Here is a 12,297-nt window from a genome sequence, read left to right on the forward strand (position 1 = left end):
TTGTCCTGATGGGTTCTGTGTACATCTGTAAAGCACAACTGATTGCAAACACCAAGTGGCTGGGACATGCTGGTGGGATGCTGTTTGAGCATTAGGCTTTTGACTTTTATGAGCATTACAGTCTGTGTGTCAATAGTAAATCACAGTAATATCCCCACGCTAGCAAACCACCAGAGTGCATAGCACCAGTCTACTGACTGGGCCCAATCCTGCATCCATTGAAACATATGGAAGTTTTATTACTGATTTAAAAGAAAGCAGTACAGGGCTTGCTCCTACCAGGCTCAGCGGCCTATAGAAATAACCGAACAGCAAATGCCAGCATGGGAGTAAATTCTTTTGGATGTTAATGGGGGGTAAGAAGGGGAGCACAGGAGGGAATAAACCTTGAGAAAAGACACTGAAGAAAAATAACCCTGTTCTGTTGTCTCTGAGCATTCCCCAGTCCAAAGGCCCCGAAACCATGACGATGGGGCTCTTAGGACTGCACATCATGAAGAAATGCAGTTTTGATTCATCGTCATTGCACGTGTTTTCATGATAAAGACTGGGGGCCTCTGAACAACCCTTGTGTAAATCTGGAGTAACTGCGTAGAAGCCAGTGGAATTACCTGCATAAAACTCCCATGAAGGAGAGTAGCATGAGTTATTTGGAGCCAGACTGTGAGCCTTTACACTGCTGAGCACTCAGTTTGAGTCATCACCACTGAAACCAGCTGACCAAGACAAAATCTCCACAGACTAAGGCTATGTCTACACTGGCAAGTGACCGACAAAACTTTTGTTGTTCAGAGGAGTTAAAAAAACACCTACCCCCCGCCAAAAAAGACAAAAGTTTTGTCAAGGAAAAGTGCCAGTGAGAACAGCGCTTTGTCAGCAGGAGCGCTCTGCTGCCGATAAAGCTAACGCCGCTTGCAGGGGATGGAAGTTTTTTGTCAGCAGGAGAGCTCTCTCCTGCCGACAAACAGTGACTACACGGTGTGTCTTTTAACAGCATGGCTGTAGCGGCATAGCTGGGTCACTGAAAGCTGTGTAGTGTAGACAAAGCCTTACTCACAATGGCTAACAATAAAAGCACACTTGGAAAAATAAACATCTTGAAAGCTGTTGTAATCTGCAGATAAAACACACGTGTTCTTGTCAAATAGTTTTAGCGACAACACACATTTCTCCAAGGGAATCTTAACAGTTCTGCAGTTTTTACTTGCACAACAATAAATGCATCATTAAATGTTACTTTCTTCTTTCAGATTTGGCAAAGAAGCTCCAAGATCTGAATCAGACTAAACAAGATAAGGCTGATCAACTAAAGCAACTAGAGGATCAAGTAATAGCCATAAAAAAGGACATTACTGAGCAAGAAAACAAATACGCTACTTGCAAAAGTTAGGACTTGGTAAAACATCCCGTCTCAAATGGCAATGGAAATTGGCTCAAGCCTCTGTTTTTACCATTTTCTGAACTTTTCAGAATTGAATGGCTGTATTCTGCTAAGCCAGTGACGTGTACAGTACTTAGATACATGGAATCATCTAATTTTCTGCTGGTTTTTAGTCCAGTTTAATTTACATGGCACTAGGAAAAAACCTTTTAATAAAATACTTGAAGAAGTTAGCAGGGGCTGTTTTTCATGCTGAGTCTTACAGACACTGCCAGCAGTAAGCCCACTAGCTCCTCTTGGTGAAAAGGGGAGAATCTGAATGTAGCTCAGCCAGTGACATAGGCAACAGGCTCAAAGGATACGGTCACCACAAGGGCTATTCGCTACCAGGTTTGTCACCTGTTGACAACCTACCATCACCACCAGGCCTTTCAGTGATCCTCCACTCACCCCTGTGCAATGGCCCTCTGGTGTGTGAGTGACAAATTATACAGGGTGATGTGGAAGCTGAGAAGTGAGAGGATGGAAAGTTTGCATGGCTGAAGAAAAGGCACCCTTTTCTTTGTCACCCTCCCCTGCACATCCTCTGAATGCTAAGCAGAACTGTCCCCTATGTATCCTCACCACCACCCCTGTCCCCCCATGACAGGGGTCCCAGGATTCACTTCGAAAATCTGGTCACCTTTGCTGGGACAAAGCAGGGAGGAGCAAGCCTTGCTCAGCCCAGTGAAGCATGCAGCCTGTTTGTTCACTGAAGGTATCCTCATGTAGCATTGGCCTATTAAAGGACATAGGTTATGGGTTTCAGAGTAACAGCCGTGTTAGTCTGTATTCGCAAAAAGAAAAGGAGTACTTGTGGCACCTTAGAGACTAACCAATTTATTTATGGGTTGCAATGTTCCTCTCACACACTAGATGGCTGTATACAGATGTTTAAATCCAGTCTTTCCAATGTGACTAGAATAAGTTGCAGAGGAACAGCCGTGTTAGTCTGTATTCGCAAAAAGAAAAGGAGTACTTGTGGCACCTTAGAGACTAACCAATTTATTTGAGCATGAGCTTTCGGATTGGTTAGTCTCTAGAATAAGTTGTAAATTCACTAACTTTGGTTAAAGAAATGTTTTGATCAAAAGCTCGTGTAATATAATGTATCTAATCCACATGAAAAAAGCCAGGTTACAGCGCTGTATAATAAAAATGTCATAGCGATTAAAAACCAATGATGCACCTGATTCTGCAAACACTACCAGGCATAGTGATTACTACCGGAGCAGTCCGTAGTGAGCACTTATGTTTGGTTGGCCAGGTCTACGCTACACTTACTTTGGTATAACTACATTGCTCAGGAGTGTGAAAAATCCACACTCCCGAGTGACATAGTTATACTGACCTAACCCCTTGTGTAGACAGCGCTATGTTGGCGGGAGAGTGTCTCCTGCTGATGTAGCAACCACCTCTGGTGGAGGTGGAGTTATTAAGCCAACAGGAGAGCTCTGTCCTCTCAGCTTAGAGCATCTTCACCAGAAGAGCTACAGCAGCGCCTATGGCAATGCAAGTTTGTAGTGTACACCTGATCATAGTGTTTGTGGAGCAGGGCCCTATATCATAGAATATCAGGGTTGGAAGAGACCTCAAGGGTCGTCTAGTCCAACCCCCTGCTCAAAGCAGCACCAACACCAACTAAATAGTCCTAGCCAAGGCTTTGTCAAGCCTGACCTTAAAAGCTCTAAGGATGGAGATTCCACCACCTCCCTAGGTAACCCATTCCAGTGCTTCACCACCTTCCTAGTGAAATATATCACAAAGGGTGTGGCACTTAAATGGTCAACCAAGATACTGAGGGTTAACTCAACCCACTCCTGGGGTTCATAAACCCACATCTCGAAGCTCTGATCCAAGATGGGAAAGACCCGTTTAGCTCTAATTAATCTACAACTGAATCAGTGTTTTAAAAAAGTACTAACATTGCAATGAAAGTACAATCTTAACAGAATTTGAAATCAATACCTTTATAAGCTACAGCTTGTTTGGTTACTATTCATGAATGCTGAGAGGTATTAATTTTGCCACTGGCGATTGCCCACATTTTTTATTAGTGCAACAAAATATATTTTGATAATATTTATTATTAAATAGTGAATATAAAGGACTATGAAGTTTTGAAAATCTATGTTCTGTGGTTCCTAATATCTCTATTGATGCAGCATTTTCAGAAAATCAGTTTTAACATGCTAAGACTCGCTTTTTTTTCAACAAGAACATGAAAAGAATGTTAGAATATAAGACACAAGGTATGATTTTTTTTTTTATTTTTTGGTTACAGGGTTGACTAAGCACAGGAAAGAGAAAGCATCAGGCTGGGATATTCAAAGGATCTGGAGGGAGTTAGGCCTCCAAATCCTAGGATTTGAAAATCCCAGTCTCAGTGCTTGGTATTACCAGGCAGTACTTCAAACCCCTCTATAAATTTCTGTCTTCTCTGTGTGGTAACAATGGTTCTAACTTGGCTAAAATTACTACTGTTACCTCTCACCTCACTTGTCCAATAAAGGATATCCCATTATCTACTTTGTTCAGTTTTTCTGAACGGCCTATATGGCTACTGCCATGTGCAAAGAGCAGCGCTGAGTGTTAAAATGAACCCCAGGCTTTTGCAACCACACCAATATTTACAGAATTCAGAACTTTCTGCAGTAATAAAAGGCTCTTAACATTACATGTTCTAATGCTGGGGTGTTGCGTGAAATATTCCTTATCTAAAGGCAAGCAGCATTTTGATCCATTAAAGAGAAAATTCCAGAGTTGTAACTTTACATTTATGAGAGCTCAGGTAGTAGGGTGGGAGAATTACTGGAATAGATAAGATTGTAGAGATATTCTTATTATTCAACGCAAATGTGCCCCAAGGCAATGCACAATATGTATTAACAGTACAATAGCTTTCATTGTGAAAATGATGGAGCCAAACTACAACTTTGATTAACACTAACAAAGGCATCTTAATGTAGGTATGCAAATAATTTCTGGTTTAGTGTTTTACATTTTTATCACTTTTTTAAAAAGTGCTATAACAAAATCAATCAACTCTTGTAGTTGGAAAACACTGACAATCTGAGCTGTTTCCATAAATACATCTCTGTCTAATTCTAGAGAAAAGGCGCTCAACTTTCTTTTAGCTTTGAACATGGCCAACTACATTTTAACTAAAACAGGTCAACTAAAATTGTTTACAGAAAATTAAGAATGAATATAAAATTGCTAGTCCACTCCTGGCTTTGAAGATCCAATTTTCAAGCTTCTAGAAGGTGGAGGGAGAGGAGAAATTGTCAACTGGATTTAGTATGAGCAGTGTGATAATTGCTATATTGTTCTTGCTAAGCTATAAGGAAGAGTATGTATGGCATAAGGAAGTTGGATAGAACTATGTTAAACCTCTTTAGGGGGTACAGCGAAAATGGTGGGCAGAAAAGCGAGAAAGTAAAGAGAATCGCCCAGAAGAATGAAGTCAGCTTAGCATCCAATGCAGTCAAGTTACATATGGCCATGTCAACCATGGTAGCAGAGCGGGCTGCAGGATCACAATTCCATTTCACAACAACTTTTGAGGTTTCAAAATTTGTTTTCACTCACTGAATGAAAACAAAACCTTTCCACCTTTTTTTTACAAAATGGCATTCTGCTGACAGGTCCATTTTCAGATCCATAAGATCAGATTTTCCATTTGGGTGACCTGAGAGCTCTGGAACTCAGAAACTTTCCTGTCAAAAATGTATCCAGATTTGATACATCTCTGCAAAACATTTCAACTTCTATGAAACAGTATCATTTGGTCATTTAGTCAACTATATTCCTTGTTATTCATACAATCACTGTAGTAGCGTACAACATATTGGGTGAAATCCTAGCTCTGCTGGAGTCAAAGGGAGTTTTGCTCTTGACTTTAGTGGAGCCAGGATTTCAACCATTGTTTTGGTTATATCCTCCATACACTGAGCAACAACAGAAATTCAGGCAGATGTCTTATTTAGATTAAGCAAAACAAGAAAGACAAAAAATAAAGTTCCCACAAGAGGGCAACATATGTACACTTCCTCAGATAATGTATTGGGACACCTAATTGTCTATTTTCTAAACAGATTTCTAATTTCTATTATTTAATTCTTCTTATTGTTAATAATAAATTTGTAAAGGATTGTTAGAAGAAAGATGCTATATAAAGTAAGGATTGATATGATATAACATCAAATATAAGTCAGCCATGTACATTTAACAGGTCAAGTTTCACAGAATCTGGTGTTATACTAAATCCAAGTTTTTAAATGTAAATTTCCCACTTATATTTTAGATACATAATGGGCTGGGCACGGGGGTGAAAGTAACTTAAAGGACTTGCCCATATTCTGGAGTCCTGAGGAGGGGGCAGGGCCTCACCCAGAAGAGGCATGGCCTCTACCAGAAGAGGAGGAGCCTTTAAATCCCTGGGCTCTTTAAATCAGGATTTAAAGGCCCAGCACCTGGGAGCCCCGGGGCCTTTAAATCACCCCTTAAGCTCCCAGCTGCAGAGGTGGCTTTAAAGGGGGCCATTTAAAGAGCCTGGTGCCACTGGGAGCCCCAGGCCCTTTAAATTGCCACCTGGTGAAGCCAGTCCGCCCCGGTACAACGCACCGGCTCTTACCAACAGGGGTGGCAGGTTTGTAGAAATTTTGGTGGTGCCCAGACCTGCCTCTGCCCAAACTCGGGCCCCCCCCCAAACTCCACCCCCCACCTGCCCAAGGCTCTGGGCAGGAAGTTTGTGTGGGGAGGAGGTCTGGGGTGCAGGCCCTGGGCTGGTGCAGGGGATGGGGTGCAGGAGGGGTGCAGGGTGAAGGCTCTGGAAGGGAGTTTGGGGATGGGAGGGGGTTCAGGTTCTGGGAGGGAGTTTGAGGATGGGAGTGGGTGCAGGGGTGAGAGTTGTGGGGTGAGGCTGGGGATGGGTTTGGGGTGTGGCTGGGGATGAGGGGTTTGGGGTGTGGGAGGGGGCTCAGGGCTGGGGCAGAGGGTTAGGGTGCGGGGGGGGACGAGGGCTTTGGCTGGGGCTGTAGATGAGGGGTTTGGGGTGTTGGAGAAGCTCAGGGCTAGGGCAGAGGGTTGGAGTGTGGGGGAATGAGGGCTTTGGCTGGGGGTACGGGTCCTGGGGTGGGGCCAGGCTGGGAGTGTGTTTGTGGTGCAGGCAGGCTGCCTGGGGACTGGAGCCAGAGAGGAGGACTCCCTCCAGCCCTCTCTCCGCTGGCAGCAGTGAGCTCTGGGGGAGGGGGCCCCCTCTCTCCCCCCGCCCAGCAGCACACTCACCCCCACCACTGTCACTACACATGCTCCTAGGGCCCCTCTCAGGTCCAGGAATCTCCCTCGCCTCCCTTGTGGTGGGTGCTGCTGGGGGTGAGGGCTGCCATCACATGTGCACCTCATCCTCTGCTGCTGCCCTTCACTGTAGCCCCACTGGGGGTGGGGGAATGGGGCTGCTCCTTGCCCAGTGTGGGGCAGGAGCGGTGACTGCAGGCACGGGGGGCGGCTGTACTGGTGGAGGGTCCCGCTGGAAAATGAAAGGGTCTGAGGGGGAAGGGTAGGGGAAGGGCAGCGTGCCCTGCCCCTAGGAGGTGGGGGGCACTAGGATCCGGCAGCGGCAGTTGATGCAGGGAGGCAGCATGGAGCTGCAGGGGAGAGACAGGGACACTGTGCTCTGGGAGCCAGGGAGGTGCGCAGGGGCAGCAGGGGGGGCAGGGGACACTCGGGGGAGGCGTGGGAGGGCAGCAGGTGGAACCGGTGGGAGACCCGGCCCCGAACATTGGTGGAGCCAGGCCCCCAGGCCCTCAATATTGCTGGAACCACGAGCCCATATAACTCATCTCTGCTGCTTGCCAGTACGCTGTACCAGGGCGTACCGGCTTACTTTCACCTCTGGCTGGGCATAAGATGAATTGTGATTCAGTGAAGACACTTTTAACTCATGTAATTAGATCCAACACACACACACACACAAGACTGTAAAGCTACTTCACCAACCAGAGGAATATGGTATGCTACAAAATGTCATTTTAAAGCTATTTTAACATTTTAAGACACAATCAAGTTAAAATGCCCAGATTTACTTTCTGGTTCTCAAGCTGTATCCTAATGTTTTGCTTGCTAATACTGCAAGGAAATAATTAAATCAAGCACGGGCAAACCCATTTTTCCAAATTTGCAAACATGCTAGGTTTTGAAAGGCTGACTTGTATTCTGAGGTTATGTTTTAGAGTATTATTGTGTTTAAACAGGATTCTGAAAAATCAAGATAGCTAGTATGGTTCATCCTGGTCTACACTGACCATGAAGTCAAGGTGGTCATCATCATCCGGCCAGCTAACTCGATTCTTCACAACCAGCCCTAAAAGACTGTGAAAAAAGAAACAGAGAGAAAATTTCAGTGAGCATGGAGAGTGAAAAAAACAGATAGAGGTTACTTTGAAAAAAATTTATGACAACTACACACAGTGCCCACTGTTCTATACTTATAGTTTGGACAGAGTAGCCTTTTCTTTTAGAGGTGTGAAGTTCTATCTGTAATTGGTGTTTAACCTTTAGGGAAAATCATCTGGTATTTCTGTGTTTCAGTTTATCCATCTGTAAAATGAGGATGACTATAATTACCTACCTCAAAGGGCAACAAGGTGGCTGAGGTCATATATTTTATTGGATCAATTTAATTTGGTTAAAGAGACAAGCTTTCCAGCTTACACACAGCAATTCTTCAGGTCTGGGAAACTTACTCAGAGTGTCACAGATAAATACAAGGTGGAACAGATTATTTAGAATAAGTAGTTAACACATATTTCAAGGGACCATTCAAGGAGAAGCGACCCATTAACACCCCTCCAGTCCCAGGGAGGAAAGGAAGTGGGGGTTGGGGAAGAAATCTGTTCTGCCTTGTATTTAGCTGTGACCAGGGCGATCTCTAGGGGGGTGCACTCCATCCCAGGCCCCACCCCCACTCAACCCCTTTCCTCATGCCCCCGCCCCAACCCCGCCTCTTTCCATCTTCCTCCCACTCCCCTGAGCAATGCTGGGAGCCGGCGGGGAGGAGCAGGGTGGGCTAGGGCCAGGTCACTCAATGCTGCCTGCCCAGGCCCCCCGCTAACTCCCCAGACCACCCTAGACCCCATGTCCTGAAGCACGGGGTCCCCCAAAGCGCAGGGACCAGGGAGGTTGACACTCTGAGCCCTGGTCTACACTACAGAGTTAGGTTAATGTAAGGCATCTTACATCAACCTATCTCTGTAAGTGTCTACACTAAAATGCAGCTCCTACCGATGTATCTCATCTAGCCTTAATAACTCCACCTCCACGAGAGGCGTAGCACTTGGGTCAATGTAGTTAGGGTGATGCAGTGTTAGTGTAGATACTGCGTTACTTACATCTCCTGTTGCTGCCTTTCAGAAACCATCCCACAATGCCCCACACTGACGGTTAAATCCGTGCAAGCACTGCTGGTGAGGACGCACACCGCCGACACAAGAAGCATAGTGTGGATGTTCAAAAGCAGTTTAATTACTGTGGTGGCTGTGAGTTGATGTAACTTAGGTCAGTGGTTCTCAATCAGGGGTACACGTACCCTTGGGGGTATACAGAGGTCTTCCAGGAGGTACATCAACTCATCTGGAAATTTGGCTAGTTTTACAACAAGCTACATAAAAAGCACTAGCTAAGTCAGTACAAACCAAATTTCACACAGACCAAGACTTGTTTATACTGCTCTATATACTATACACTGAAATGTAAGTACAATATTTATATTCCAATTGATTTATTTTATAATTATATGGTAAAAATGAGAAAGTAAGCAATTTTGCAGTAATAGTGTGCTGTGACATTTTTGTATTTTATGTCTGATTTTTTTAAACAAGTAGTTTTTAAGTGAAGTGAAACTTGGGGGTATGCAAGACAAATCAGACTTCTGAAAGGGGTGCAGTAGAATGGAAAGGTTGAGAGCCACTAACTTAGGTCGACTTAATTTTGTACTGCAGACTTGCCCTTAGTAAGTTTCCCAGACCTGAAGAATTGCTCTGGGAACTCAAGGCTTTGCAAAGGGCTCTGAGATTCCAGGATGAAATATACCATACTGTAAAAGTCCAAAATATTCCTCACAGCCCCAATCCAGAAAGGATTTGTGCATGAGTCATACTGTCTGGAGTGGTTCACGACAGAGCAGACTATCAAAAACCCAGGCAGGCACCCCAAATTGGTGGTATGTTCTATAATTAGATTTCACCAACCCACTAACAAATGTGATCTCCTGAAGCAGTATGCCAGTCTTACCATGGAGTCACTGAAAGTCCCCTTGGGCATTCCAGTCTATCTTGCCACACAGGCTGGACACAGAGATAAACAGCCACTTACACCCAAGATCACAAAATATTCAGGTTGCTCCCAGTCCCAAGAGACCAGTCACTTACCCCAGATCAATTTGTACCTTAGATCTCGCACCAAAGACCATGCTGGTAGCCAATCCTATCGTCCACTAATTAAGAATTTATTAAATAGGAAAAAGAAATGAAAGAGTTATTTACAGGCTAACAGAGGCAACATATATGCACAAATGAGTTACAGTCTACTATGATTCCAAAAGGTGACAGAGAAGCAGTAATCTTTCCACTGAATGTCTTTTAGGGCTTACCCATGGTGGCCCTTGCAATCTCTGCTTTTGTTTCTTAGCTCCAGCCCTTGTGAAAGTCCAAACAGAAAAGAGAGAACTATTTCTTCTTGTGAGCATCTTAATATGCCCTTCCCCCAGAGTTCAAACTCCTGTGTGTAATTAGTGGGGCAATCAACAAAGTTTTTGTCCTACAATGGCCCATTTACTTTTGATAGTCCTGCTTGATGGTCCTGCAGTCTGAGTTCACAAGTTCAGAGCAGGCATTTTTACAATTATAAAGCAAAACTTTCATTATTACCTTCTAGCAGGGGATACAGACATTACAGGTAAGATTAATGCATACAGCAACTTACAAGCACTTTATAGAGTCTAAACACTAAACACACCTTTACAAGTCTAACACCTAACTCAAACAATAGTAACATATAGGTGAGCTGGTCTGGTTCCTAGCTATGAATTTGTCAGTGCTCAGCTGACATAACAACTAGTGCCTGGTCTACCAGCATCACGCCAAGAAACTACAAAACCTAGAACAAAACCTAGGAGCAAGCCCAAAATCAATGCTATTAACACTGAAAACCAGAGGAAATGCCAGGAGTTTGTGAAGGCTTTTGAACTTAGCATGCATGGGAAGTCATTACCAGAGAAGGCAGAGGAATTTTGGGAAGATTTAAGAACAACAATCCATGAAACAGCCTAGCTACATTTTGGGGAAAGAGACCATCAAAAAAGGACTGGTTTGAAGAAAATGAAGTGGAACTATTACCTCTCATCAATATTAAGAACACAGCCTTTCCGGAACACAACAAAAAGCCAACAAAGAGCACCAAAGTGAGACTTCAACATGCAAAAACCAAGGTACAGCGAGCAAGCAGACACTGTGCAAATCATTACTGGATCAACCTCTGAGAAGAGATACAAACAGCCTCAGACACAGGAAACCTCAAAGTCATGTACGATGGCCTGCAGAAAGCTCTCGGTCCCACTGTCAACAAGGTTGCCCCTCTCAAATCACACAGTGGTGAAATTATTACAGATAAAAGCAAGCAATTGTCTCATTGGGTTGAACGCTATTCAGAGCTATATGCATAAGAAAGAAACATCACCAGTGAATCACTGGACCAAATACCAGCTCTACAGTCATGCCAGAGCTAGACGTGGAGCCCACTGTAGAAGAGTTAAGCAAGGCCATTGATTTGCTATCAAGTGGCAAGACTTCTGGAAAAGATGGCATCCCAGTGGAAATCGGTGACTGCAGGAAAGACAGTCTATTACCATATCTTCATCAGCTGCTACTTAAATGCTGGAAAGAGGGTGAGGTACCACAAGAGATGCGTGATGCAAACATCATCACTTTGTATAAAAATAAAGGTGAAAAGGGCGACAGCAACAAATACAGGGTATCTCGCTACTAAGTGTAGCAGGAAAAGCTTTCGCAAAAGTCATCTTAGTGCACCTACAACAGCTGGCGAATTGTGTCTACCCCGAATCACAGTGCAGATTCAGGGCTGGAAGATTAACTATAGACATGATATTTTCTCTGTGTGAACTCCAAGAAAAGTGCAGAGAGCAAAACCGACCATTGTACATCACCATAGTGGACCTAACCAAAGCATTCAACACAGTCAGCAGAGCACGTCTATTTGCAACACTAGAAAAGATAAGATGCCCACCAACCCTGTTAAGTCTTATACGTTCATTCCACAAAACATGAGAGCAACTGTCCAGTTTGACGAGTCCACTTCGGACAGGTTTGAGATGAAAAGCGGAGTGAAGCAAGGATGTGTTCTTGCCCCTACACCCTTTGGAGTCTTCTTCTCAGAACTCTTGAACTGTGTGTTTAAGGACATGAAAGATGGAGTGTATCTCCACACAAGATCAGATGGAAAACTCTTCAACCTTTCCCGACTTAAGTCAAAGACCAAAGTAAAAAGGGGCTAATCAGGGAACTTCTATTTGCTGATGATACTTCCTTCATAGCCCATAATGAAGATCTACTACAAGAACTCATGGACCGCCTTTCAAGTGCCTGTCGGGCATTTGCTCTCACCATCAGCATCAAGAAAACGGTTGTATTAGGACAGGGGGTTCCACAAGATCTTCATGTGAGCAGGCTCACTGATTTCTCATGAGCATAAATTTGGGCATCTGTGTAAGCCTTTGCAGGACTGGGGCCATATTCAATAAGTACCTCTGAATTACCAGTCCACAATTATGCTCTACTTTCAGCCTAAATGTTTCCTCTCCC

The 12,297-nt window shown here is 44.2% G+C and overlaps 1 protein-coding gene and 1 long non-coding RNA gene across 4 annotated transcripts in view; one reads left to right on the forward strand and one right to left on the reverse strand.

Moving 5' to 3' along the window:
- Window positions 1-1,562, forward strand: part of LAMB4 (laminin subunit beta 4) — a 98,823-nt gene extending 97,261 nt beyond the window's left edge. The window contains exon 33 of the mRNA XM_048836315.2: window positions 1,251-1,562. Within this exon, the coding sequence (XP_048692272.2) occupies window positions 1,251-1,390 (140 nt within the window). The 3' untranslated portion in view covers window positions 1,391-1,562. The remainder of the gene's footprint in view (window positions 1-1,250) is intronic.
- The window catches only part of LOC125630408 (uncharacterized), a 43,499-nt gene extending 32,460 nt beyond the window's left edge, over window positions 1-11,039 (reverse strand). For 2 of the 3 annotated variants that reach the window (XR_007354660.2, XR_012666581.1), the window contains exons 1-3: window positions 10,071-11,039; window positions 9,867-9,914; window positions 7,726-7,792 (exon numbers count right to left, since the gene is read on the reverse strand). This is a non-coding gene — a long non-coding RNA (uncharacterized LOC125630408). Of the gene's footprint in view, window positions 1-7,725; window positions 7,793-9,849; window positions 9,915-10,070 lie in introns of all 3 variants that reach the window. The other variant, XR_007354661.2, reaches the window with a different exon arrangement.
- Between the last annotated feature and the right edge of the window lie 1,258 nt (window positions 11,040-12,297).

The sequence above is a fragment of the Caretta caretta genome, chromosome 1 (assembly GCF_965140235.1).
Source record: "Caretta caretta isolate rCarCar2 chromosome 1, rCarCar1.hap1, whole genome shotgun sequence".
Taxonomy (NCBI): Eukaryota; Metazoa; Chordata; order Testudines; family Cheloniidae; genus Caretta; species Caretta caretta.